We start from the raw sequence: 23,414 nt of genomic DNA on the forward strand, positions 1-23,414 counted from the left end.
CAAACTGTAGCAAAGCAGGGATGTCAAAATTTGTTACACATGTTTATAAAGTAACATCCAATCAGAATTATTATTTTTTTTAAAAAAAACATTTATTTATTTATTTGGCTGTGCCGGGTCTCAGTTGCGGCACGCAGGATCTTCATTGCCATGTGCGGGATCTTTGTTGTGGCATGTGGGATCTTTAGTTGCGGCATGCGGAATCTAGTTCCCTGACCAGGGATCAAACCTGGGCCCCATGCATTGGGAGCATGGAGTCTTAACCACTAGAACACCAGGGAAGTCCCCAATCAGAATTATTAGTAGCAGCTAATACATATACAGAGGCCTGCTAATTTTTAGTGACAAACAAATCCAAAGATAGTCATCAGATTCAGCTCTCAGGTAGCATACTACCACATAATGATTTCTTATAAGACATACTAATTTTGCTAATTATATCCCACCCACTTCCAAAATGAACTTAAAATAGCTTACAATAAAAGAAGTTCAGATAACTGAACCTTAAACAACCAAAAAAATGAGGGACTTCACAATCAAGATACATATGTTGACAAATCTAAGCTCAGCATATGCTGCTGCAACTGTAAAGAAAATTTAGCTCCAAGATTCCTGGTAGCCAAAGAAAAAAGGGAAAAGAATAAAAGAAATAAATATGAATAAAGAAAGACATCTTCTGGGAAATCTACTGAATAAAATGAGATCAACCTAGACTTGAACTTCAGATCAAAGTACAGGTTTTGAGGACAAGGCAGGTCTTTTGAAGAAGGTATTCGACAGTACTGTAAGGAAGATAGCCACACACTGCAACTGATCAAACAACTGTCCCAGGAACCAAGCAAAGTAGAGGCTATTTTTGTACTTGGCATGGTCGGCCTGCAGGTCACAAATGAATTGTTTTGTAACCCAAATAATACAATCAAAGACACTGTCAAATGTGAGGAACAATGCAAAGCTGCTGACATGGCCCCAAAGGAAAATGTAAGTATATGGGAAGTTATTTCAATTTTTACTTGTTTGTGTGTTTTCTAAGCTCTTCAATTTAGGCTACATTTTAACAGTAAAGTAGATATCACCTTAGAAAAAGAATGAGAAAGTTTTCCAGTATTGATAAACAGACCAAACTCATGATGAAGACAGTAAATGGACCTACTTGCCTAACTCTAAACATTTGTATATGATGATAAGGAAGGATAGAAAACATTTTATTAGGCACCAAATAACTTTGCTATTATTATAGTTGTCAGCCACAGAGGTTATGTAATATTCCAGAACAGCTGCTAAAGGTCTCATCAGAAAAATGTCAGTTTTAATATCACAGATGATAGATGTTAGAAAATGGACATTTTCCAGGTTAACAGTGATTTTAGGTATCCAGAGTCATAATTAACTAGGACTGAGAGATTCTGTAGAGAACTGTACCTTTTTCACTTCCACTCTTCTGTCTTGCCATTTCCTGCTTCAAGGCACAGATAGAAGCCTCCCGTACCAAAGCAGAGAGATCTGCACCCCTGTAATAAAAGAACCGTTCTTATTCATTTATTCTTAGACACTGCAAAAGCCCAGAAAAAAGTCTGACAGCAATTTCTTTTTAAGTCACATATTAAACAATCAGGAAAGACACTAACCAATAATGGTGGGATAAACTGATCATGGTCAGTAGGAAAGAGCTTTTAGCTTTCACCTAAAATATTTCTAACTTTCAGAAGAAAGGAAATTATGAAGGAAACAATGCAATGAATCATAAATATTCCCATGCTAATCTCTATAGATACTAATGATAATATAAAAAGTCTAAAACAACCAGTCAGTAGAAAGCAACTTATACATTATTTATTGTAAAACTTTCATTCACAAGGCCCATGCTAAAGTGCTAACTGGCCCATTACCAGTATATACCAATAGTATATTACCTAATGTCTAAACTAAGCTTATATAAGAAATCATTTATGACCCTTAGTTCAAAAAAGGAAAATACAAATGCTAAAAAGTCTTTGATGCACTTGATTCAAGCTCAAGCTGAATGCATACATCATAAATTACTTAAAATATGACAAGAACTAACAAACCTTCATTTAATGGTTCTGTGTAATATACTGAGTCAGCATGGTTCTTGAGTTCAATGAAAGACATTGGGGCTGACTGGTGTTTCAATACATTACATCTTTAACAGGATTCTTACAGATGCTTTGAGAAAGATTTTGAATTGGGGGATAAGAACCTCATTTCTAGACAAACATTTAACATATAATGTGACAACACACATAACTAATAAAATTAAAGACCCACAGAGTTTAAATTATTAACTGAATCCAATCTTTCTGTTGGTTATGTGTTAGGTTTGTAACATTATTTAATAATCACACACATTAACCAATAATGTAACAAGTAGCTGAAGACTGTAGTATTATACTGCCTTTCAAACTGTGAAGACAGTGGCATTAAAACTCAAAACATACAACATTCAACTTTAACCCTAACCCATTTATTAACTGACTCCTTATGTGGTATAATCCAGAAGATTTGGCCCAGGGAAGGTTCTGCCATCAAAACTGCCTCTGCTACCAACTGAAAATCTTCAGATTTTAGCACTCAAACATGTAAACTACTCACTTAAGTCTTATTTTCTTTAGCAGTAAGTTCATTAATTATAGACTGGCATGCATTTGACTCCCAATGAGGGGAAGAGAGACATTCTCCTTAAAGTTAAGGTAGGGCTTTTACATACGCCCCTCACCACCACGGCCTGGGGGACCATTTCCCTTTCACTGAGACAGTCACTGCTTTCTTAAGTGAGCCAAGAGTCCTGACCAGAGTGCGGCAAATCTCTCAGGTGCGTTGGGGTTGAGGTGGCAGAACAAAGATCAAGACTCAGATCCCTAGATGTTCATATATGAGAAAACTGGACATTAAATTTTGGATCCTGGCCACACGCCCTAAAAATGACCAGCATGGTTTCAAGTGGAATCATCTTAATAAGAGATGGTTATGTGGGCTTCCCTGGTGGCGCAGTGGTTAAGAATCCGCCTGCCAATGCAGGGGACACGGGTTCGAGCCCTGGTCCAGGAAGATCCCACATGCCGCGAAGCAACGAAGCCCGTATGCCGCAACTACTGAACCCACATGCCACAACTACTGCAGCCTGTGTGCCTAGAGCCCGTGCTCCACAACAAGAGAAGCCAACGCAATGAGAAGTCCGCGCACCACAATGAAGAGTAGCCCCCGCTCGCCACAACTAGAGAAAGCCCGCGCACAGCAACGAAGACCCAACGCAGACAAAAATGAATAAATAAATAAATAAATTTATTTAAAAAAAAAAAAGAGACAGACAGTTATGTGAAATTCTTCAACCAGAACTGGAAAGAACTGAGTGCCTATATCAGTACCGGTGGCTATGTTCCTTGGATGTAAATTTACACTGCTGAACAACAGACTCCTGAAGACCTCAAAGATTAAAACACTGCTCTCCTTGACTGACTTAGCTTCAGAAAGCACATTATTTGACCGTGAACACCCGAGTATATTGTGGACAATCAACAGGGCTTTTTAAATAAGCCAGAGGGAGAGATGTCCCCTGTTAGTCCAACGTGAATTTCGTTTTCTTCCCTATGAACCAAAATGAGGAAAGTTAACAAATTTACTTAAAAACACATGAAGGAAACAACAAAATCAACAACCACCACACACATATGAAAGCTGAAGGCAGAAATATTTGACCTCCTGCTTTTACTACAGGCTGTGTGAATATTAACAGGTGTGCTGTGAAAAATGCATTCTGAGCCTTGAAAAACCTGTAGATTATTTTCTTTTAAGTGCTGAAGCACCTCGATAATTTGGCAGCTGGTAATGAAATGTCTGCTTTAATATTCTGGTACGACAGAGACAATTTGTGAAAGGCAGTGATGGTGGTCAGGGTAGCTGAGTACCAAGAGTGAACATATGAGAGGATTCCCCGTACTCCTGGGAACTCCTCAGAGCCTCAAAACGGGTAGTCCCTTCTCCAAGAAGGAAGAAGGAGGAAAAGCCAGACGCTGGGTGCTTTCCAGGATTCCTAATTTAACCCTCCCAACATCATTCTCCCTCATTTTGCACATGAGAAAACTGAGCCTCAGAGAGTTAACTGACTGGAGATGGAGATACTCACGTATAGCAATCACAGCGAAGGTCACCAGCAACTGCTTCCAAATTTACATCTGCATCCAGTGGGGGTTTGGTGCCATTCTGAGTAAGAGAGAAAAATCCACTTTCACTGAGGCTTTAAAGATCTATATTTTCCCACATAATAGGTTCTAAATAAATAGTAATGGCTGCTTGACTAAATGAATATAACTGACTCCCAGACTAGTGTAACAGATTTTTACAAATTTCAATTTTGAGAAATGAGGTTAAGAAGTAGATCCCAAACTGGGGAAAGCTGAAGGCAAACAATTTATGCTGGTGAAGTCTGAAGAATTTGTAAGTACTACAGCAAAAACAAAACACCAAGAACAAAACCCACCACCCTCAATCTTTCCAATGGTGAAGAATCACATTTCCTTTGCCTGATTAAATATGGCAAGTACATAAACAGTGATAAGTTTTGACGTGCATATGTGCTTAGTTTTGGTGTGAGGCTGGCTAGGAAGGGAGAAATAACATTGAACGTGGCCAGGAGAGAACAATCAGCAAATTGTTTTACAAAAAAAAGCCAAAAGCCCTCTGTGCTCAATGTGTTCTTTCCTAACCCTTAACTAAAACTCAACCCTGACTTTGGTGCCAATTCCCCTTCAGCTCATACCAAGAGATGCTAGAAAGGACAAGTATCAGAACAGCCTTAGAATTCCAACAACACTTAACACAGTACCTTGCATGCATACAGTACACACTTAATAACATTTTTAGTGACTTAAACTGCAGAGGCAAACAAAACAGTTCTTAGTAACTTAAAGTACAGGACATTGTTAAGATGGTAGGTTTGTGAGTATCTGCTTTATTATTCTGACTTATTCTGATTCATAACTTAAATCTACATTGCATATTGTCTTTCCTTGGTAGCGAATATTACATGGAAATAAACAGTTTAAGAAGAAACACACAGGAAAAAAGTAAATAAACATATGTCATTAAGCCTCAAGTGTAAATATTAGCTCGGCAGGTGCTCCAAACAGAGGGTCAGACGACCCAGCACCTTGAGCTATCACCTGCTTGGTCCATGCTCAGAGGGTGTCCTCTCATGTCCTCCCAGCTGGGCATGTTTAAGAATTTAATCAACTGTACATCTGTTAGCTGCTATTATTTGATAAAATGCAAATGTTCATCTAACACAGGTTCAAGAAACAGTTATGTTTCCCATTCAATCCACTTCGACCTGCGAAATAAACATGGGAAGATAAACTTTCTGTGCGACCTTAGGAAACAATCTTTGTGCTTTTTTCTTTTCTCCCTCTGGTTGTGTGTAAAACTAGATGGTCAGACTGTGTGATCCCTAAGTTTCCTTCAATCTCATCAGTTAACCTTGTGCGGGAAGAGGTGGGCAATGCCTGAAGGAAGCAGGAGGCCAGCTTCTGTGGCTCTGGTAATGTTCTCTCTTCTACTGTGGTAAAATTTATGTAACAAAATTTATCATTTTAACCATTTAAAAATGTATAGTTTAGTGGCATTAATTACATTGTTACTGTGCAACCATCAATCTCTAAAACATAACCAGCCACCTTCCCAAAATGGAACTTTGTTTGTGTTAAGGGACAACCCTACCCTCCCCTATTCCACCCCCCTGCTCCACCAGCCCCTGGCAGCCGCCATTCTACTTTCTGTCTCCATGAAATTAACTGCTAATATTCTTTCTTGAAGGTTTTGTTTATAAAAACGCATGAAGTTGGACATTTAATGATATGTCCACTTTTCTGTACGTGCATTATACTTTAATAAAAAGGTCTGAAAAGTGGAAATAACACTGAACCAGGAATTTAAAAACTTGAGTTCTGAAGTTCAAATCTGCAACTGAATGGACAGTTGGTAAGGCCCCAAATCTTTATTGCGTATTTTCATAATTAAAAAAACCCAGCATCTTTTTTTTTAATTTAAAAAAATTTTTATTTTTGGCCAAGCATCTTGTGGGATCTTAGTTCCCTGACCAGGGATTGAACCCGAGTTCACAGCACTGAGTCCTAACCACTGGACCAGGGAATTCCCCCCAAAACCCAGTATCTTATCTCCAGATAAGGAGAGATAATTTGGTGCTATATTTGGGAGGGGAAGGGGAGGGGGAGGGGAAGTCTTGTTTAAATAGTGATGATGAACAGGTAATAAGGATTTATCATGATGCCGAACAGAAATGTTTGGACTTTCCAAGCTATGTCGGAAGTGGGAAAGCCTGAGGACACTGCCCTGTTGAGTCCCTCAATCTACTAGTAGGAGGAGGTAGGAGGTGGGGCAAGAGGCTACCTCATTAGGCATGAACCCTTTTGAGATTCTTTAATGTTCTTAAGAAACTATTAGGGCTTCCCTGGTGGCACAGTGGTTAAGAATCCGCCTGCGAATGCAGGGGACACGGGTTCGAGCCCTGGCCTGGGAAGATCTCACATGCACGGGGCAACTAAGCCCGTGTGCAACAACTACTGAGCCTGCGCTCTACAGCCCATGAGCCACAACTACTGAGCCCACGCGCCACAACTACTGAAGCTCATGCACCTAGAGCCCGTGCTCTGCAACAAGAGAAGCCACTGCGATGAGAAAGGAAGGAAGGAAGGAAGGAAGGAAGGAAGGAAGGAAGGAAGGAAGGAAGGAAGGAACTATCAACCCTACCTTGATGGCCACCCAGCACATGGATGTTCCCTGTGCTGCTAGAGAATTTTACCTCAAACTATCTACTGTCCTGTTTTTTTTTTGTTTTTAATTTATTTTTGGCTGTGTTGGGTCTTTGTTGCTACGTGCGGGCTTTCTCTAGTTGTGGCAAGAGGGGGCTTCTCTTGTTGTGGAACACAGGCTCTAGGCATGCGGGCTTCAGTAGTTGAGGCACTCGGGCTCAGTAGTTGCGACTCTCGGGCCCTACAGCGTGTGGGCTTCAGTAGTTGTGGCACGTGGGCTCAGTAGTGTGGCTCATGGGCTCTAGAGCGCAGGCTCAGTAGTCGTGGCACACGGGCTTAGTTGTTCTGCGGCATGTAGGATCTTCCCGGACCAGGGATTGAACCCGTGTCCCTGCATTGGCAGGTGGATTCTTAACCACTGTGCTACCAGGGAAGTCCCTACTGTCCTGTTTTAATCAAAAGCTCAATCATAAGAAACTGATTCATGGAGGACTGCCTAAGGATAATTCTTTTATACTTCTCAATATCTAAATTCTACTCTTGGGTCAAGCTGGACTTTCATAAAGGCTCACACATCCTCGAAGTGCATTTCTTTGACCTCTCATGAAGTTGTTTTTAATGAACTGGCTTTTAGTTATGTCTGCAGCTTACATTAGGAGAACCACCAGCTTCAGTCCTGAAAGGCTTATTATTGTGTTTATGATAGGGATATTGGTAAAAACTTCTATCACAACTGAGTGTCTTCTTTATGAGAATCCAGAGGAGAAATTTTTCTCACAACTGCATACGGGGAGCAATTGCCAACTTGCCATATTTAGGGCACTCTTTAAGTTAAATCTTTTGAGAAAGCTCAATATATAAAGGAACACAATAAACAAATGCTTATCTAAAAGTAATATTTTAGAAAAATAATTAATTCTTAGAAATTTAGATTCTCAGAAATTTTCTAATTCTTAGGAGATTAGTTTTTTAGAAAAATAAACCCCCAAAATACTATCAATTGAAAGAAAGTAACAAACTGCCTGTTTTTGGGGAGTGTGGTCTACATAGCATACTTCCAAACGTTTCAATAGCAACATTACTTTCCAATTAGTAGAAATAAGGGCTGAGGAATCTCTGTATCATTAAAATCTAATTATTCTTAACTGAAATGTGGCAGTAAGAAGTAAAATGGGGGCTTCCCTGGTGGCGCAGTGGTTGGGAGTCCGCCTGCCGATGCAGGGGACACGGGTTTGTGCCCCGGTCCGGGAAGGATCCCACATGCCGCGGAGCGGCTGGGCCCGTGAGCCATGGCCACTGAGCGTGCATGTCCGGAGCCTGTGCTCCGCGACGGGAGAGGCCACAACAGTGAGAGGCCTGCGTACAGAAGAAAAAAAAATTTTTTTAAATAAATAAATAAAAATAATAAAATAAAATATGATACAAATGAACTTATCTATGAAACAGAAACAGACTCACAGACATAGAGAATAGACTTGTGGTTGCCAAGGGGGGTGGGGGAGGGATGGATTGGGAGTTTGGGATTAGCAGATGCAAACTATTATATACAGAATGGATAAACAACAAGGTCCTACTGTATAGCACAGGAAATTATATTCAATATCCTGTGATAAACCATAATGGAAAAGAATATGAAAAAGAATATATATTCTTTTATATATATAAAGAACTGAATCACTTTGTTGTATAGCAGAAATTAACACAACATTGTAAGTCAACTATATCTCTTCAATAAAAGAAAAAACACATCTTTGTATCCTGTTTTTGTGAGATAAAGTTTGCTCATCAGTAAAATGGAAATAATATTCATTTGAATATTTAAATATTCAATTCAAACAGTTCAAAAGGCAGTTGCAAGGATTAAGCATATTCATATCTGTGAAGTACCTAGAACACAGTAAGTGCTTAATAAGTATCACTTTTTATTCTATCAGATATTATTATCTTAGCTCATGAAAATTTAACAGATATGTTTCTTGGTGAGATATTATATGTTTTAGTCTTACGGGGCACATTTTAAAAAACATATTGAGAATTTTGGGTCTCTTAGTGGAATTTTTATTACTATTTTAAAGACTGCATATTACCTCAAAGCACTTGGCAGACATCAAATAACCTTTCTGGCTTTCTGAGATAAGGGCAAGTTTTAATGACATTTATAGGAAGAAACAGAAATTAAGAAAAAAATGTTCTACTTGTCCAAGGGGTTTTTAGTGATAAACCTCTTATTACCACAACATTACCAGAAACACCAAATAGAATATATAAAAAAGTATTATGTCATTGCTCGTTTTTCTCTTAAGAAACTTAGACTCCAAAAGATACTGAGAAGTTGCTCTGACCCACAGATCTTTAGATTTTTAGGACCAAGACTAAAGAATTTTATTCTAATCTTCCCAAAATATTTCAAGTATTAATTGGAAAAAGAGGAAATAGTATATATAAAACAATCTGGGGAATTTAAGTAAAAAGCCAGCAAACTTTGAAATAGAAAGGTTTATTAAACATTAAAAAGGCCAATTTTTCTCACTTTTGGCTGAGTCTTCATAAAGACTGCCATGAGGAGGAGGTCTGCCTTGTGGACTCTGCCCGGAAATTAGAGATTCTGCTTCCTCTCCCTCTACCCTGCTTTAGCTTTAGCCATCAACAAAGATCTTTAAGCAAAAACATTCAAGGCCTCTGGAGGTTTGAAAAAGTAAGATAAGGATGTGAAATGCAGTGCAAGCAGCTCTCCTCAGAGGGCAACAGCAAGTGCACCGTCACTCAGGCCTGTGTTGGCCCCTTCCTCTGGAGCGGGTCTGAGAACATGACACGCCCATAACCGCTGCAAAAATAGTCTAAACAGCCAAAAGCCCTCCTTTGCCTTTAGCATAGACAGATGCTGAGAACTGACTATATAACAGTCTAAACCACAGTCTCACAAAAGTTGCTTTTAAAGTCAAATAGATTTTTATCAAAATGTCTTTTTCTGGTTTCTTTTCTTTCTATAGTCACAACTTTGTGCATGGAGGCTGCCCAAAGGGCCTTTCTATCTAATTCTAGGCCCTTCCTCCTTAACCTCAACATTTATGTTTTTGTTTAAAAAAAAAAAACCACAAAACATTCTCCGTACCCCTCCCCCCGCTATATGCATATATGCTCATGATAGAAAATTTGGAAATATAAAGCCACTGAGACAGAGACAAGCAGGCCCTGACATCCAGCAAGTGGGCTTTGGTGTTGCTACGAGCTGGCTGGGCCCTCACAGCTAGGCAGTGCTGCTCTCCTGTTGAATATAAACAATTTCACAGAACATCAACATCAGAGAAGGCCACTCCATGACCAGGATGGATCAAGGGAAAAACAAGATTCCTGCATAATCATGTCTGAACACAGATAAAACATAAACACTGTCCAAACCACAGAATGGTCAAACATTGCCTGTCCCGGCTAATGTAAATGACAGCTGCTTCTTTCCCAATCACAGCCTTAGCCTTGGTCTAGCCTTCCTTCTTGGTAAGATTTATTAAGACCCTCAATCACAGAATAATGCCTGGTTTTTGAAAGCAATTCAGAGCAAAACCCCTTAAACTCTTCCCAAACCTAACACAAACACACATCACTGAAGTCCTTTCTAACATCCTCTTACTGAGACACCCCACTCCTACAGTTCTCTGTGGTGCGGGTCCTCCCTCACTTCAAAGAGAAACAAGCCCTGCTTGTTCAACTCCAAGTGTGTTCCTGGTCTCTGACTGGAGGGCACTGAGAAGGCAGAAGAAGTAACCTGTAAGCCCATCCCCAAGAGGCAAGCACTGTTCATATTTTGCTATGTTTTCTTCTTGACTTTTTTCTTTATATTTCTTTATATAGTTGAAATCTCTAGGTTACAGTTGCCTTCATTTTTCTCCCTTTCTAAGGAATGAATTAATATGCCTGTTGTTGTTTTAGAAACATTCATATTATCTTTTCATCTAGAAGAAAAGCTCCTTATATGTAAGGACTATGTCTTCCGTGTCTTAGTCTCCCCATGGTATACACACAACCAGGGATATATTTAGTTTACAATAAATACTTGTTGACTGACTAGAAGATCATTCATTTAGGTTAATATTCTAGTATCTTATTTTCCTAATAATTTTATCTTTGAAGTGGGGCCTTTACCCCTGAGTCCAAGAGCTAACAATTGTAGAAAATAGCGCTGAAATTCTAGATGAAGGAAGTGTAAAGTTGTTCCACAGTGCTGAGTACCATACAGTGGATGACACACGTTTGGAAGAATGAGCCAGTCATTCTTCTGGGTCCAAATCTCTAAGGCCCTCAACACCAAATACCTCATGAATTATTACTCCAATCTTTGCCTTTAATTAGTGATCTCCCACAGACAAGTGTGAAAGTATCATCATTATATCATTATAACTATAAGAAATTTACAGAAACAAATTAGGATTGTATAAATGTGCTTGTGTGTGTATACATACACACATACGTTAACCAAAGCAATCAAAACAATATGGTACTGGCATAAAAACAGAAATACAGATCCATGGAACAGGACAGAAAGCCCAGAGATAAACCCACGTACCTATGGTCACCTAATCTATGACAAAGGAGGCAAGAATATACAATGGAGAAGACAGTCTCTTCAATAAGTGGTCCTGGGAAAACTGGACAGCTACATGTAAAAGAATGAAATCAGAACACTCCCTAACATCATACACAAAAGTAAACTCAAAATGGATTAAAGACCTAAATGGAAGGCTGGACACTATAAAACTCTTAGAGGAAAACATAGGCAGAACACACTTTGACATAAATTGCAGCAAGATCTTTTTTGATCCACCTCCTAGAGTAATGGAAACAAAAACAAAAATAAACAAATCTAACTAAACATAAAAGCTTTTGCACAGCAAAGGAAACTGTAAACAAAACAAAAAGACAACCCTCAGAATGGGAGAAAATATTTGCAAATGAAGCAACCGACAAGGGATTAATCTCCAAAATATACAGACAGCTCATGAAGCTCAACATCAAAAAAACAAACAACCCAAACAAAAAATGGGCGGAAGATCTAAACAGACATTAACCAAAGCAAACAGAATCTCACTATCATAGTCTCTAATGACAGAGCCAAGGAAAGGGAGAGAAGTGCCTTGATGCATCATCATCAAACTCGATGATACAAAGAAACAAGTACATATAACTAAAGAAGAGGTTCTTAATTTTGGCATTATTGATATTTTGAGTTGGAAAATTCTTTGTTGTGGGGCTGTTTTGTATGTTGTAGGATGTCCAGTAGCACCATCACTCCCCTGCCTTGGTGATAAACAAATGTCCCGAGACATTGCCCTTGGGGTGAGATGGGTTGTTGGTGATGGTAAAACTGACCTAGGTTGAGAGCCACTGAACTAAAGCAATGTGTTTTCATGGCTTTGACCACCAGCTATGTGCTGATGACAGGTGAAACCATAACCCAGCCAGAGGACTCCTCTGAACTCCCAACCACAGGACTAACATCCTGCTACACGTCTCCCCGTGGATAGTGCCCAAGCACCTGAAACTCAAATGACATCACCTCCTCATTCCTCAATCTCTTGTGTTGATAGACAACACCATCGATTCAGCTGCTCAAGCTGAGAAATCATCTTCCTTTTGCTTTACCCCCCTAACTCTATAGTTAATCCAATGTCCTATTAACTAAAACCTTTAAATAGTCCCCACATCTATGTCCTCTTTGCTATTCCCCCGATACTGCCTTAGTTCCGGCATGCCTCATTTTACAACCTTGACTTTCACGTTTCTCCAAGTTGGCTTCCATACTGCTGGCAGTGGGGTCTTGTTAACCCACAGAGCTGATTATCTTCCTGTTTCCCCTCCTGCGGGAGATAGTTATGAACACTGCTCTATGCACTTTTAAGTAAGGGTGGCCCAGTGAAGTAGGAACACAGACTCTTTCTTTGCCAACACAGAAAGAAAATACTAAAAAAAAAAAGTTAAGTTTAAAAATTTACCAGTGGCAACCACATAAAGAAAGGGGGTAAACTTTATGTTGTAAATGTTGAAAAGTGGGTTCCAAGGAAAGAGATCATTCTGGAGTAGCTATTAATTAGGCCTCCATTCCTGGGAAGCAGCACTGAGGAAAGAAGCTAACAAAATCTTATGAATGTCCATTAAGATTCCAATCTGGAGAGAAGCAGTCTTTGGAGCAGATATCCCTGGGAAAAGCTAAACACAAACCTTCAGATATACTATCGGGATTTTAGCAGAATCAGGAAGAAACGCCAAGGTATGCCATTCCCCAGGAGCTGTGCAGCACTGGGGGCACAAGCACATGGGAATGAGACACGCTCTGCATGAAGAAAGCAGGTCCAGGCATCATGCATTTCACAGGGTCTCTTTCAGAAGAGAATAAGTTCAGGCTTCCTTATAATGGTCAAATCAGTACCAGCTTAGCACTCTTTCCCACCCCCAGGCTATAAAAATGTGGACAGAAAGCAATTAACCAGACCTCAAATTGTAATGTGGGAAGTGTAAGAAAACTAGTTCCAGGTAGAGTGAGAGGGTGATGAGAGAACTCATTCACTCTACATTGGGACAAAGAGAAGGTATGGATGAAGTAACCATCAAGTTCATTTCATGAACTTGGGGGTTCCAATGAAAGGAAGGAAAAAAGGAAAAAAAGAGAAGACTTCAAGTTTAATCACAGTGAGTGCAGCAGAAAAAGACAAATTAAAGCAAGTAGACTGGGGCTTCCCTGGTGGCGCAGTGGTTAAGAGTCTGCCTGCCAATGTGGGGGACATGGGTTCGAGCCCTGGTCTGGGAAGATCCCACAGGCCGCGGAGCAGCTGAGCCCTTGCGCCACAGCTACTGAGCCTGCACTCTAGAGCCCGTGAGCCACAACTACTGAGCCCACGTGCCACAACTACTGAAACACACACACCTGGAGCCCATGCTCCGCGGCAGGAGAGGCCACCGCAATGAGAAGCCTGCGCACCACAATGAAGAGTAGCCCCAGCTCGCCTCAACTGAAGAAAGCCTGTGCGCAGCAGCAAAGACCCAACGCAGCCAAAAATAAAATTAAATAAATTAATTTAAAAAGTAAATAAAAAATAAAACAAGTAGACAAAAGATACAGAAGACAAAGGGTATCTAATATAAGAATAATCAGTGACCTTGAAGAAATAAATCCAACAAATGATACAGAAAAAGTATTCATACATACAACACAGAAACATTTCCCTGGAATGAAGGAAGAATTGCACCTACAAAATAAAAAGGCACACCAGACTTTAGTTCTTCACTAGTCAAAATAAAACCCCACTATCACCACCACCAGCAACAGCAACAACAAAAAATTGACAGGGACATATCTTATTTCAGTTATTAAACTTCAGAGATAAAGAATTTTTCAGGGATCCAAGCAGAAAAAGCAAGTCACCTACCAAAGAGAAAACAAAGATCAGACTGACCTCAGACATTTTACAAACACATTCAATGCCCAAACTCATGCTGCAATTTCTACAAAGACCAGAAAGACTGTGTGACCAAGGAAAAATTATATCATTTAATATATCATTTAAGTATAAAGCTAATATATCATTTAATTATAACGACAACAGGCAGACATTCTTAATCATGAACTTGAGGAATACAGTTGAATAAACTATTAATAAATGGAATAAACCGGATGATGAAATACAGTCAACCAAATGACGAAATGAACTAAACTACAAAACATAAAAGCTGTGGCAAAAGTGCTGGTTGTGAGTACTGTATCTATATAAATGTGAAACTAAGAATATGACTCTAGAACAGAATGTAAACTTGATGACACTGGGCAAATAAAAAATATACAGGGAAGAAAAGCTGGTAAGTGGAAAAAGGGAAATATAAGAATGCTAATTAACTTTCAGAGCAGAAATTAAACTGATGCCATCTAAAATGAAACGTGTACTTGGAAGTTTAATAATTCCTTTAGTTTTGTTTTCTGTTAAATTTCAAATAAATTTAACTTTAAATAATGTGTTAAATTTATTCCCCTTCCTCCTCATTCACTCAACCATCCAGCCATCCAACAACCCACTGTGTATAAAGATGTTTGGAACGATGTCTGCACTAAATGTTAATGCAGATTATTTTGCAGTAGTTCAATTTAGGGTGATCTGCTTTCTTCTTTGTATTTTGTATGCACTACTTATGATTTTTATAAAAAGAGCAAAGTCAATACTGTACAGGCATCTTAAAAGTTGGCATATACCAACATGGAGGATAGAATTCAACATTGTGGCTTCAAAACTCAATTTTTCTCTGGATATTTAAAATGGGCCTATTATCTATTTACTTTTCATCTCCAAAAGCTTCTATTCCATTTCAAATATGCTCTGAGAACAATTCCTTTAAAGTAACAAAGATCTTATAGGCTGGGCAAATATTTAAAGCTACAGAAAAGACAGTGATTAGGCACCGTAAATGATTAGTTTTCTGTATTTAAAATGCAAGAAACATACACAAAAATGTACCATTTCCTTTACTCACTTTTGTGATAGTTTTTAAGATGGCGAGACGATCTGCTGGGGGTGGCAAACCCACAAAGAGTGTTTTGTCCAGGCGGCCTGGGCGCAGGATTGCAGGGTCAATGATATCTAGAGACGAAGGGAGGAAAAAGGCTTAAATAAATGAAACAGAATCTTTTACAAAATATAATTAACATGAGAGACAGGAAGAGTACATTTTTAAGAGAAAAAGTTGATAATTTAGACTTTTTTACAGTTAAAAGATTCTGCTCATCCTTAAGAAAGTGAAGTCCACCCGCCTCCTTCCTGCCTCAAACCTACTTTTCCTTCAGGATTCTCAATCTCAGATGAAGACCCCCACCTGCCCCTCCACATACCAGGCAGGTTTCTCCCTTCCCTCTAACTGGAGATACATTCTATCAATTCTATCGAGTCCGCCTCCCATTACCTAGACCCTAAGTCAAGGCCAAATGTAATGCCCTCCTAACTGGTCGTATTTCTAAACTTCCCCTCTCTGGGACCCCTTAGAATGCTGCCAAGGGTATCTTCCTAAAATACATATTCAATTCTCTCAACTCCCGCTTCCCACTGCAGATTGAAGCCTAACACTTGCACCCTCATGTCTCCGAAAAGTCTAAGGGTCACCTGACTCTACAGGGCAAAGGTTCTCAAAATTCTGGTCTCAGGAAACCTTTGTACTTTATCATACAGCATATACTATTGGCTTTCTTTTACTCAACATACTTATTTTGAGATTCACCTAGGTTGTTATTTGTATTAGTACTTAATTCTTTTTTATTGCTGAGCAGCATTCCATTGTATGGGTATGCCACATTTGTTTTTTAGTTCTTCTGGTGACAAACATTTGGTTTGTTTCTAGTTTTGAACTACTACAAATAGAGCTGCTATGAACGCTCAAGTACAAGTCTTTGTATATGCTTTCATCTCTCTTTAGTAAATACCTAAGTGTGGGATGCAAAGCAGTACGGCTATAACACCCTGTAGGTGTACATTTAACTTTAAAAAATCAACAAGCTATTTTCCAAATGAGTTGTACCATTTTACACTCCCAACAGCAGTAGTATATGAGAGTTCAAGATCCTCTATATCCTTGTCAATACGTTAGTCTTTTGTTGTTGTTGCTGCATTATGATTTAATCTAATGGCACAAAAATTTGAAATTACACCTCCTCTAGATTTCTAAAAGCAAGGTTATGCATACCTCCCTATTCAATTCTGCACTGTTACATTTGAACCACATAGTGAATTTTACATCATGATGGATCAACTTCGAATTCCCATGAAACACCTCAAATTATATAAAATGGAAGCAATTTTTAAAGCTTTGTGTAAAGCTTTCATGCTAACGATAAAAGCCGTTTTTTTAATGGGCAACTTTGGATTATAATGTATCAGGTGGCTCTACCTTAAAATGTTGATCACTGAATATCATGGACTTTGAACTGGCTTCTACTCCTAAAAATGTTATCATCACTTAGGTGGACAACCAAAAACTCCCTTCACTTCAAAAGCTGCAACTCTGTTTCTTACAAAATAAGATTTGTGTAACCAATTGCCTTCTATGGGACAAGAACTATCTATGGTAATGGTGGGTTCAACTATTACACAGTTATGCTAATATTTTATTTTCAGAAGTACTTTACAAGAAAATATAAGTATGGCTTCCAATAGGAATGTTATACCTGGACTTGGTACCAAGCTCAAATTTTAGTTTTGCAAGGAAAACCAGGCTTTCAGGTTAAACAACAATTTGTAACCAAAACTTTAATCCCAAGGATTCTCACAAAACATATAACAAATGACAGCATGAAAAAAAATCTTGCACAGCAACTCAAAGTTCAGCTCTACAATGTACCCTTAAACTGGCAGGACACTGGTATCTTAAATAGTCTCAAATTTCCAAATAAATCATGTTACAAAGAGCTATGTATTCATATACAGCAATCACAGAAGGAACTTCTGACCTAAAGCAAAGGTAAACTAATTTCTTGAAACTTCTTCGATTCTACACCAACTGGACAACCTCTTGTCCAGTGTGAACACTAGTGGAATTTTTAAACCTCTAATCTAGGTTAAGGGTGCAGCTTTAATTTTTACCTGCTGGCTTGTGTTCATAGTAGGTTTTAAAGACTGCTTGCTTAACTACAGCTGCATACCATATCCCAGCTATGGAAAACGTCTTCTCAATTTTTGCCAGTTTTGTTTCCATAATATTAAACACCATACTTTAGCTGGGCAGGAGTTGGAGATTTATTATCAGTCTACGCAAGACTAAAATTCAAAGCAAATTCAATTTTGCTTAAGGGAACATTGTAAAGTAACAATTCTTGATATTACATGCCTCATATAGTCCATTTCAAACCACAGAGAATTACACCTTTATGCGTCACTGTGCCAACAGACAGACAAATGTGAACAGCTAAAACATCTTAAAAATGCACCAAGCTTGGATTTCCCTGGTGGCACAGTGTTAAGAATCCACCTGCCAATGCAGGGGACACGAGTTCGAGCCCTGGTCTGGGAAGATCCCACATGCCGCGGAGCAGCTAAGCCCGCGAGCCACAACTACTGAAGCCTGTGCACCTAGAGCCAGTGCTCCGCAAAACAGAAGCCACCGAAATAAGTCTGCACACCACAACGAAGAGTAGCCCCCACTGGCTGCAGCGAGAGAAAGCCCGTGCGCAGCAACGAAGACCCAATGCAGCCAAAAATAAATAAATTTATTAAAAAAGAAATGCACCAAGCTTATGAATTCTCAAACAAAACTTGACTTTTCTGTACATACTCCTGTCAAATGAAGTTATTTCCTGTACAACACTCCTCCTCTTGCAAACTGGTCTTCTATTTCCTTTCATTTGACCTAGATCGGCTACGAGACCTAGAGAAAGTTCAGGACGGCTTGTGATTTCTCTCCCAGAACGGCGATTTCTCTCTCTTCTCCTATCTCTAGAAAGGGACCTGCTCCAGCTGTAGGAGAAGGTTCTCTGTCTTGGAAATCTGTGGATCTGCGGCGAGGGAGGCCTCCTCCTTCAATAATCATCTTCAGGGACTTCCCTGGTGGCGCGGTGGTTAAGAATCCACCTGTCAATGCAGGGGACACAGGTTCGATCCCTGGTCCAGGAGGATCCCACATGCTGCAGAGCAACTAAGCCCATGCAGCACAACTACTAAGCCTGCACTCTAGAGCCCGCGAGCCACAACTACTGAGCCCACGTGCCACAACTACTGAAGCCCGCGCGCCTAGAGCCTGTGCTCCACAGCAAGAGAAGCCGCCACAATGAGAAGCCTGCGCACCGCAACAAAGAGTAGCCCCTGCTCACCCCAACTAGAGAAAGCCTGCCTGCAGCAACGAAGACCCAATGCAGCCAAAAATAAATAAAAATAATCATCATCTTGAGGGTGACGACCCCAAGAAGGAGGTGGGCCAAGATTTCGACTTCTCTTTTCACCATTTAACAGTTCCACTCTTGGGCTTCCCTGGTGGCACAGTGGTTGAGAGTCCGCCTGCCGATGCAGGGGACACGGGTTCGTGCCCTGTTTCGGGAGGATCCCACATGCCGCGGAGCGGCTAGGCCCGTGAGCCATGGCCGCTGAGCCTGCGTGTCCGGAGCTGTGCTCCGAAATGGGAGAGGCCACAGCAGTGAGAGGCCCGCGTACCGCAACAAACAAACAAACAAACAAACAAAAACAGTTCCACTCTTACTCGGCCGCCACAAAGTGTTCTGCCATCTAGCTCTGCCTCTCTGGGATCTTCAAATTCCACAGAAGCAAAGCCAGAAGGGTTTCTAGCAACCCACACACTTTGGATGGGTCCACAATGGCCAAAAGCTTGTTCCAATTCGGTCACTACCATTGTTTCTAAGATTACCTACATAAAGCTTACAGTCTAATGGACAGGAACCACAATGGATTTCGAGATCCTGGGCTAGAAACGCGGAGGCTCAAATCCACACACCCTCAGCTGGGTCTTTCCGGTCCCCTCCCGCCAGGCACCCGCAGATGCTCTCGCAAACCCAGCGTCCATGAAATGACCTATAGTTAGTCTTTTTCATTTTAGTCAGTCATTCTAAGGTTTGCAGTGATATCTCACTGAGGCTTTAATTTGCATTTTCTTGATGACTAACAATGTTGAGCACCTTTTCATGTGTTTATTTGCCACCTGTATACTTTCTATGGTGAGGTGTCTGTACAATTCTTTTGCGTATTTTTAATGCCTTTTTTGTTGTTGTTGAGTTTTGAGTTATGTCGTTGAGTTCATTATATATTCTTTAAGAAATAATATACTTTGCAAGTATTTTCTCTCAGTCTGTGGTTTGTCTCTGTATTCTCTTAGTGGCATCTTTTGAAGAGCAGTTCAATTTATCCATCTAAGAAATCTTTGCTTAATCCAAGATAGAAAAAATTTTCTCCTGTGTTTTCTTCCAGCAGTTTTATAGCTATGGGTTTTCACTGGTCTTTGATTCATTTGGGTTAATTTTTGCATATGGTAAACGATAGGGATTAAAGTTCATTTTTCTTGCCTATGGATATCCAACTGTTCCAGCAACTACTGAAAAGGCTATTCTTTTTCCACTGTATTGCCTTTGTGCTCTATAAAAAAAAAAATCAATTGTCCAGATATTTGTGGGAACATTTTTTAATTCTACTATCCAATGATCTATATGTCTATGTCTATGCCAATACCATACTGTGAAAACATCTTTTATCTTAAATATACAAACAGAGATCTTAAAACCAGATCTGCATGCCCCAAAATAAAGCTTGATATAAAGAATCCCAATTGTACTTAGAAAGTATTCTTAGTTTAGGACTTTTATAATCATTTAAATTCTCTGACAACATCACATTTAGTATTTTGTTGTTTATTATTTTAAGAAATTATTTACTTATTTTAATTACAGTAAAAAGCATCCTGAGCAATCTATATACCATAAAGTATGTGTGTGTATATATGTGTTAGATGATTTAAACTATGCTCTACCAGAAGCTCTTACAAAATTCTACATATTACATCTTTTCTCAAAGAAAAGCTGGCTCATACTCAACAATTCTGTTTCACTAACAGGCATCTTTTTTTTTTTTTTTTTGCGGTACATGGGCCTCTCACTGTTGTGGCCTCTCCCGTTGCAGAGCACAGGCTCCGGACGCGCAGGCTCAGTGGCATGTGGGATCTTCCCGGACCAGGGCATGAACCTGTGTCCCCTGCATCGGCAGGCGGACTCTCAACCACTGCGCCACCAGGGAAGCCCACTAACAGGCATCTTAAACACGGCATATTTAAGACTGAGATCCAGATCTTTTCCCATCACCTCCCCAAACAGGGCCCTACCATTGCTCTTCCCATCTTGGTTAATGGCAATTCATCCTTCCAGTTTTTCAGGCCTAAAACTTGGAGTCATGTTTGATTTCATTCTTCCACATCTATATCCAATCCATTAGCAAATCCTGTCAACTGTATGACACAGTATATTCAGATTCCTTCTACATTCCCAGGTGTCACCTGGTTCAAAGTATCTTGCAGCACTTAGATTATTTTTACAACTTCCTAAGTGGTTCCCTACCTAATTGTGTCAGAATTTTAGGTGGAAGACGGCAAGATAACAATTCTTATCTTTGCAATGAAGAAGTCACCAACAATTCCAAAGATCTAAGGACAAAATCCATTCACTTACAAATGAGACCGATGCCTGAAGAGGAGGAACTCTCCCTCAGATCTGCTGATTAAAAAGCAACTACTATTCTATTAAGTACCAAAAAAGCGCTAAAATTTAAGAGCTAATGGTAGCAACTTTCAACTTTAGGAAAACAGTATTTTGTTACAAATGGACCCTCAATTTTCAACAATGGTGCCAAGACAATTCTATGGGGAAAAGATCAGTCTTTGCAACAAAGGATGCTGAGACACGTGACTATCCACATACAAAAGGATGAATGGACACCTTCTTCACAACATACAAAAAATTAACTCAAAGTGGACCAAAGACCTAAATGTGAGCACTAAAAGTTTAAAACTCTTGTAAGAAAACATGACCCTGGGTTACACAGTGATTTCTTAGGTATGACATCAAAAGTACATGTGATTAAAAAAAGAAATAAATAAATTGAACTTTACCAATTTAAAACTTTTGTTCTTCAAATGATACCATCAAGAAAGTAAACAGAAAACTCACAGATTGGGAGAAAATATATATGCTAATCACATATCTGATTATGGACTTGTATCTAGAATAAATAAAGAACTCTTACTACTCAATGACAAGAAGGCATTAACCCAATTAAAAACTGGGGGAAGGATTCAAACAGACATTTCTCCAAAGAAGATATATAAACGGCCAACAAGCAAAAGAAAAGATGTTCAGCATCATTAATTATCAGGGGAATGCAAATCAAACTACAATGAAATACTTCCTCACATCTACTACATGGCTATAATAAAAAAGACGATAACAGGTGTTGGTGAGGATGTGGAGAAACTGGAAGCCTCATACACTGCCTTGTCACAATTACTAGTGCGAATATAAAACAATTCAGACATTTTGGAAAAGAATTTGGCAGTTTCTCGAAATGGTAAACATAGAGTTACCGTATGACCCAGCAATTCCACTCTTGGGTATCTGCCTAAGATAAATTATAACATATATCCAAACAAAAACTTGTACATGAATGTTCATAGCAGCATTATCATAATAGCTAAAAAGTACAAACAACCTAAATGTCCATCAACTGGTGAATAAATAGTATGTGGTATATCCATACACTGGAATATTATCCAGCAATAAAAAGGAATGAAGTATTGATACATTCTATAACATGGATGAAACTTGAAGGCATGCTGAGTGAAAGAAGCTAGATACAATAGCCCAAATACTGTATGATTCCACTTACATAAAATATCCAGAATACGGAAATCTACAGAGACAGTAAGTAGACTAATGGTTGCCTAGGGCTGGCAGTGGGGGAAGAATAGGGAGTGACTGCTAACAGACACAGATTTTCTTCTTAGGGTGATGGAAATGTTCTAAAATTAGATTATTGGTATGGCTGCACAACTCTGTAAATATACACAAAACCACTGAATTGTATACTTAAAACGGGGAAAATTTATGGTACACCACATATCTAAATAAAGCTGTTTTTTTTAAATTAGATCCTCAGACTGAAGAGATTATCAGTATGTCCAGTGAAATAAAAGTTATTATAAGATCAGACAGCCTTCATGAATCAGAAGTAGATCTCTTCTTATGATTCATAAACAAATATTTACTGAGTTCTAGGATGCACCAGGGTACCTGTATATCAGCAGAAGTAATGCCAGGGCCTATGTTAATTTTATAAGGGCAGTACTTACCAAAGGGCAAGATATACTGGCTTGACCATGGCACCAAGTCATTGTTCAACTGCCTTCAAGAAGCATTCAACCATAATCCAAGGCCATTCAGAATAAATAGGTAAGGGAGCATTGCATTTGACTTGGTACTTAAGTGGCTGAATATCTTACTATAATAAAATCAGTATCTTCTTTTAAGTCACCCACTCTTTCATCTGACAAATAACTGTGGGCGTACAATAGGTAGAAACCCTGAACTTGAAGCTCTCTCTCAAATATAAGACTGCAGACTTACTCCTTGCCTAGAAGAAGCTTACACATCATAATTTACTTATTTATTTTTTGGACTGCACCATACATGGAGAGCAGAAACTCATTCTAGATACTGAATTGCTACTGGTAAGAAATAGACACCTACTCAATAGAAGAAAAAGTAATAAGCTAGTGTGGCCATCTGGGTTCCATAACCTATGCGTGCTGCTCAGGAGTGTTTTTAACCAGCTAGACAGGGGTTAAGTGGGAACTGTTCCTCAAATGAAAACATCCTTTACAGGACTTGGTATCTGAAGAATGCAATGCAAAGATGTGTACAGGAGAGTTAAATTTAGGGCATCTGTGCTCAAGATGTAATTTGCACCAGGAGCTCCATCTCCTTTGGTTGAGCACAGGGAACTGGTTTATTTCCAGAAGAGGGTATGGACTTTGGTATACCACAAGTTAGAAGAAGGCTGTCACAGTTTCTCAGAACAACCAGAGGTAGAATGGTGAGAGGACAGGATTTTAATTTACTTC

General features: G+C 39.3%; 1 protein-coding gene and 1 pseudogene across 3 annotated transcripts in view; both read right to left on the bottom strand.

Annotated features, from left to right (window-relative positions):
* NVL (nuclear VCP like) overlaps positions 1-23,414 on the bottom strand; it is a 97,892-nt gene that overhangs the window by 14,584 nt on the left and 59,894 nt on the right. For both annotated transcript variants that reach the window (XM_082660598.1, XM_082660599.1), the window contains exons 19-21: positions 15,297-15,403; positions 4,145-4,221; positions 1,423-1,511 (exon numbers count right to left, since the gene is read on the bottom strand). In XM_082660598.1, coding sequence (XP_082516724.1) covers positions 1,423-1,511; positions 4,145-4,221; positions 15,297-15,403 — 273 coding nt within the window. The remainder of the gene's footprint in view (positions 1-1,422; positions 1,512-4,144; positions 4,222-15,296; positions 15,404-23,414) is intronic.
* Positions 18,137-22,685, bottom strand: LOC309827968 (serine/arginine-rich splicing factor 3-like; annotated as a pseudogene). The gene is made up of 4 exons: positions 22,644-22,685; positions 18,993-19,215; positions 18,669-18,760; positions 18,137-18,322 (listed from the first exon to the last, which is right to left on the bottom strand). The product of its transcript is annotated as a serine/arginine-rich splicing factor 3-like (transcript).

The sequence above is a fragment of the Grampus griseus genome, assembly GCF_964374135.1.
Source record: "Grampus griseus genome assembly, chromosome: 1".
NCBI classification, from domain to species: domain Eukaryota; kingdom Metazoa; phylum Chordata; class Mammalia; order Artiodactyla; family Delphinidae; genus Grampus; species Grampus griseus.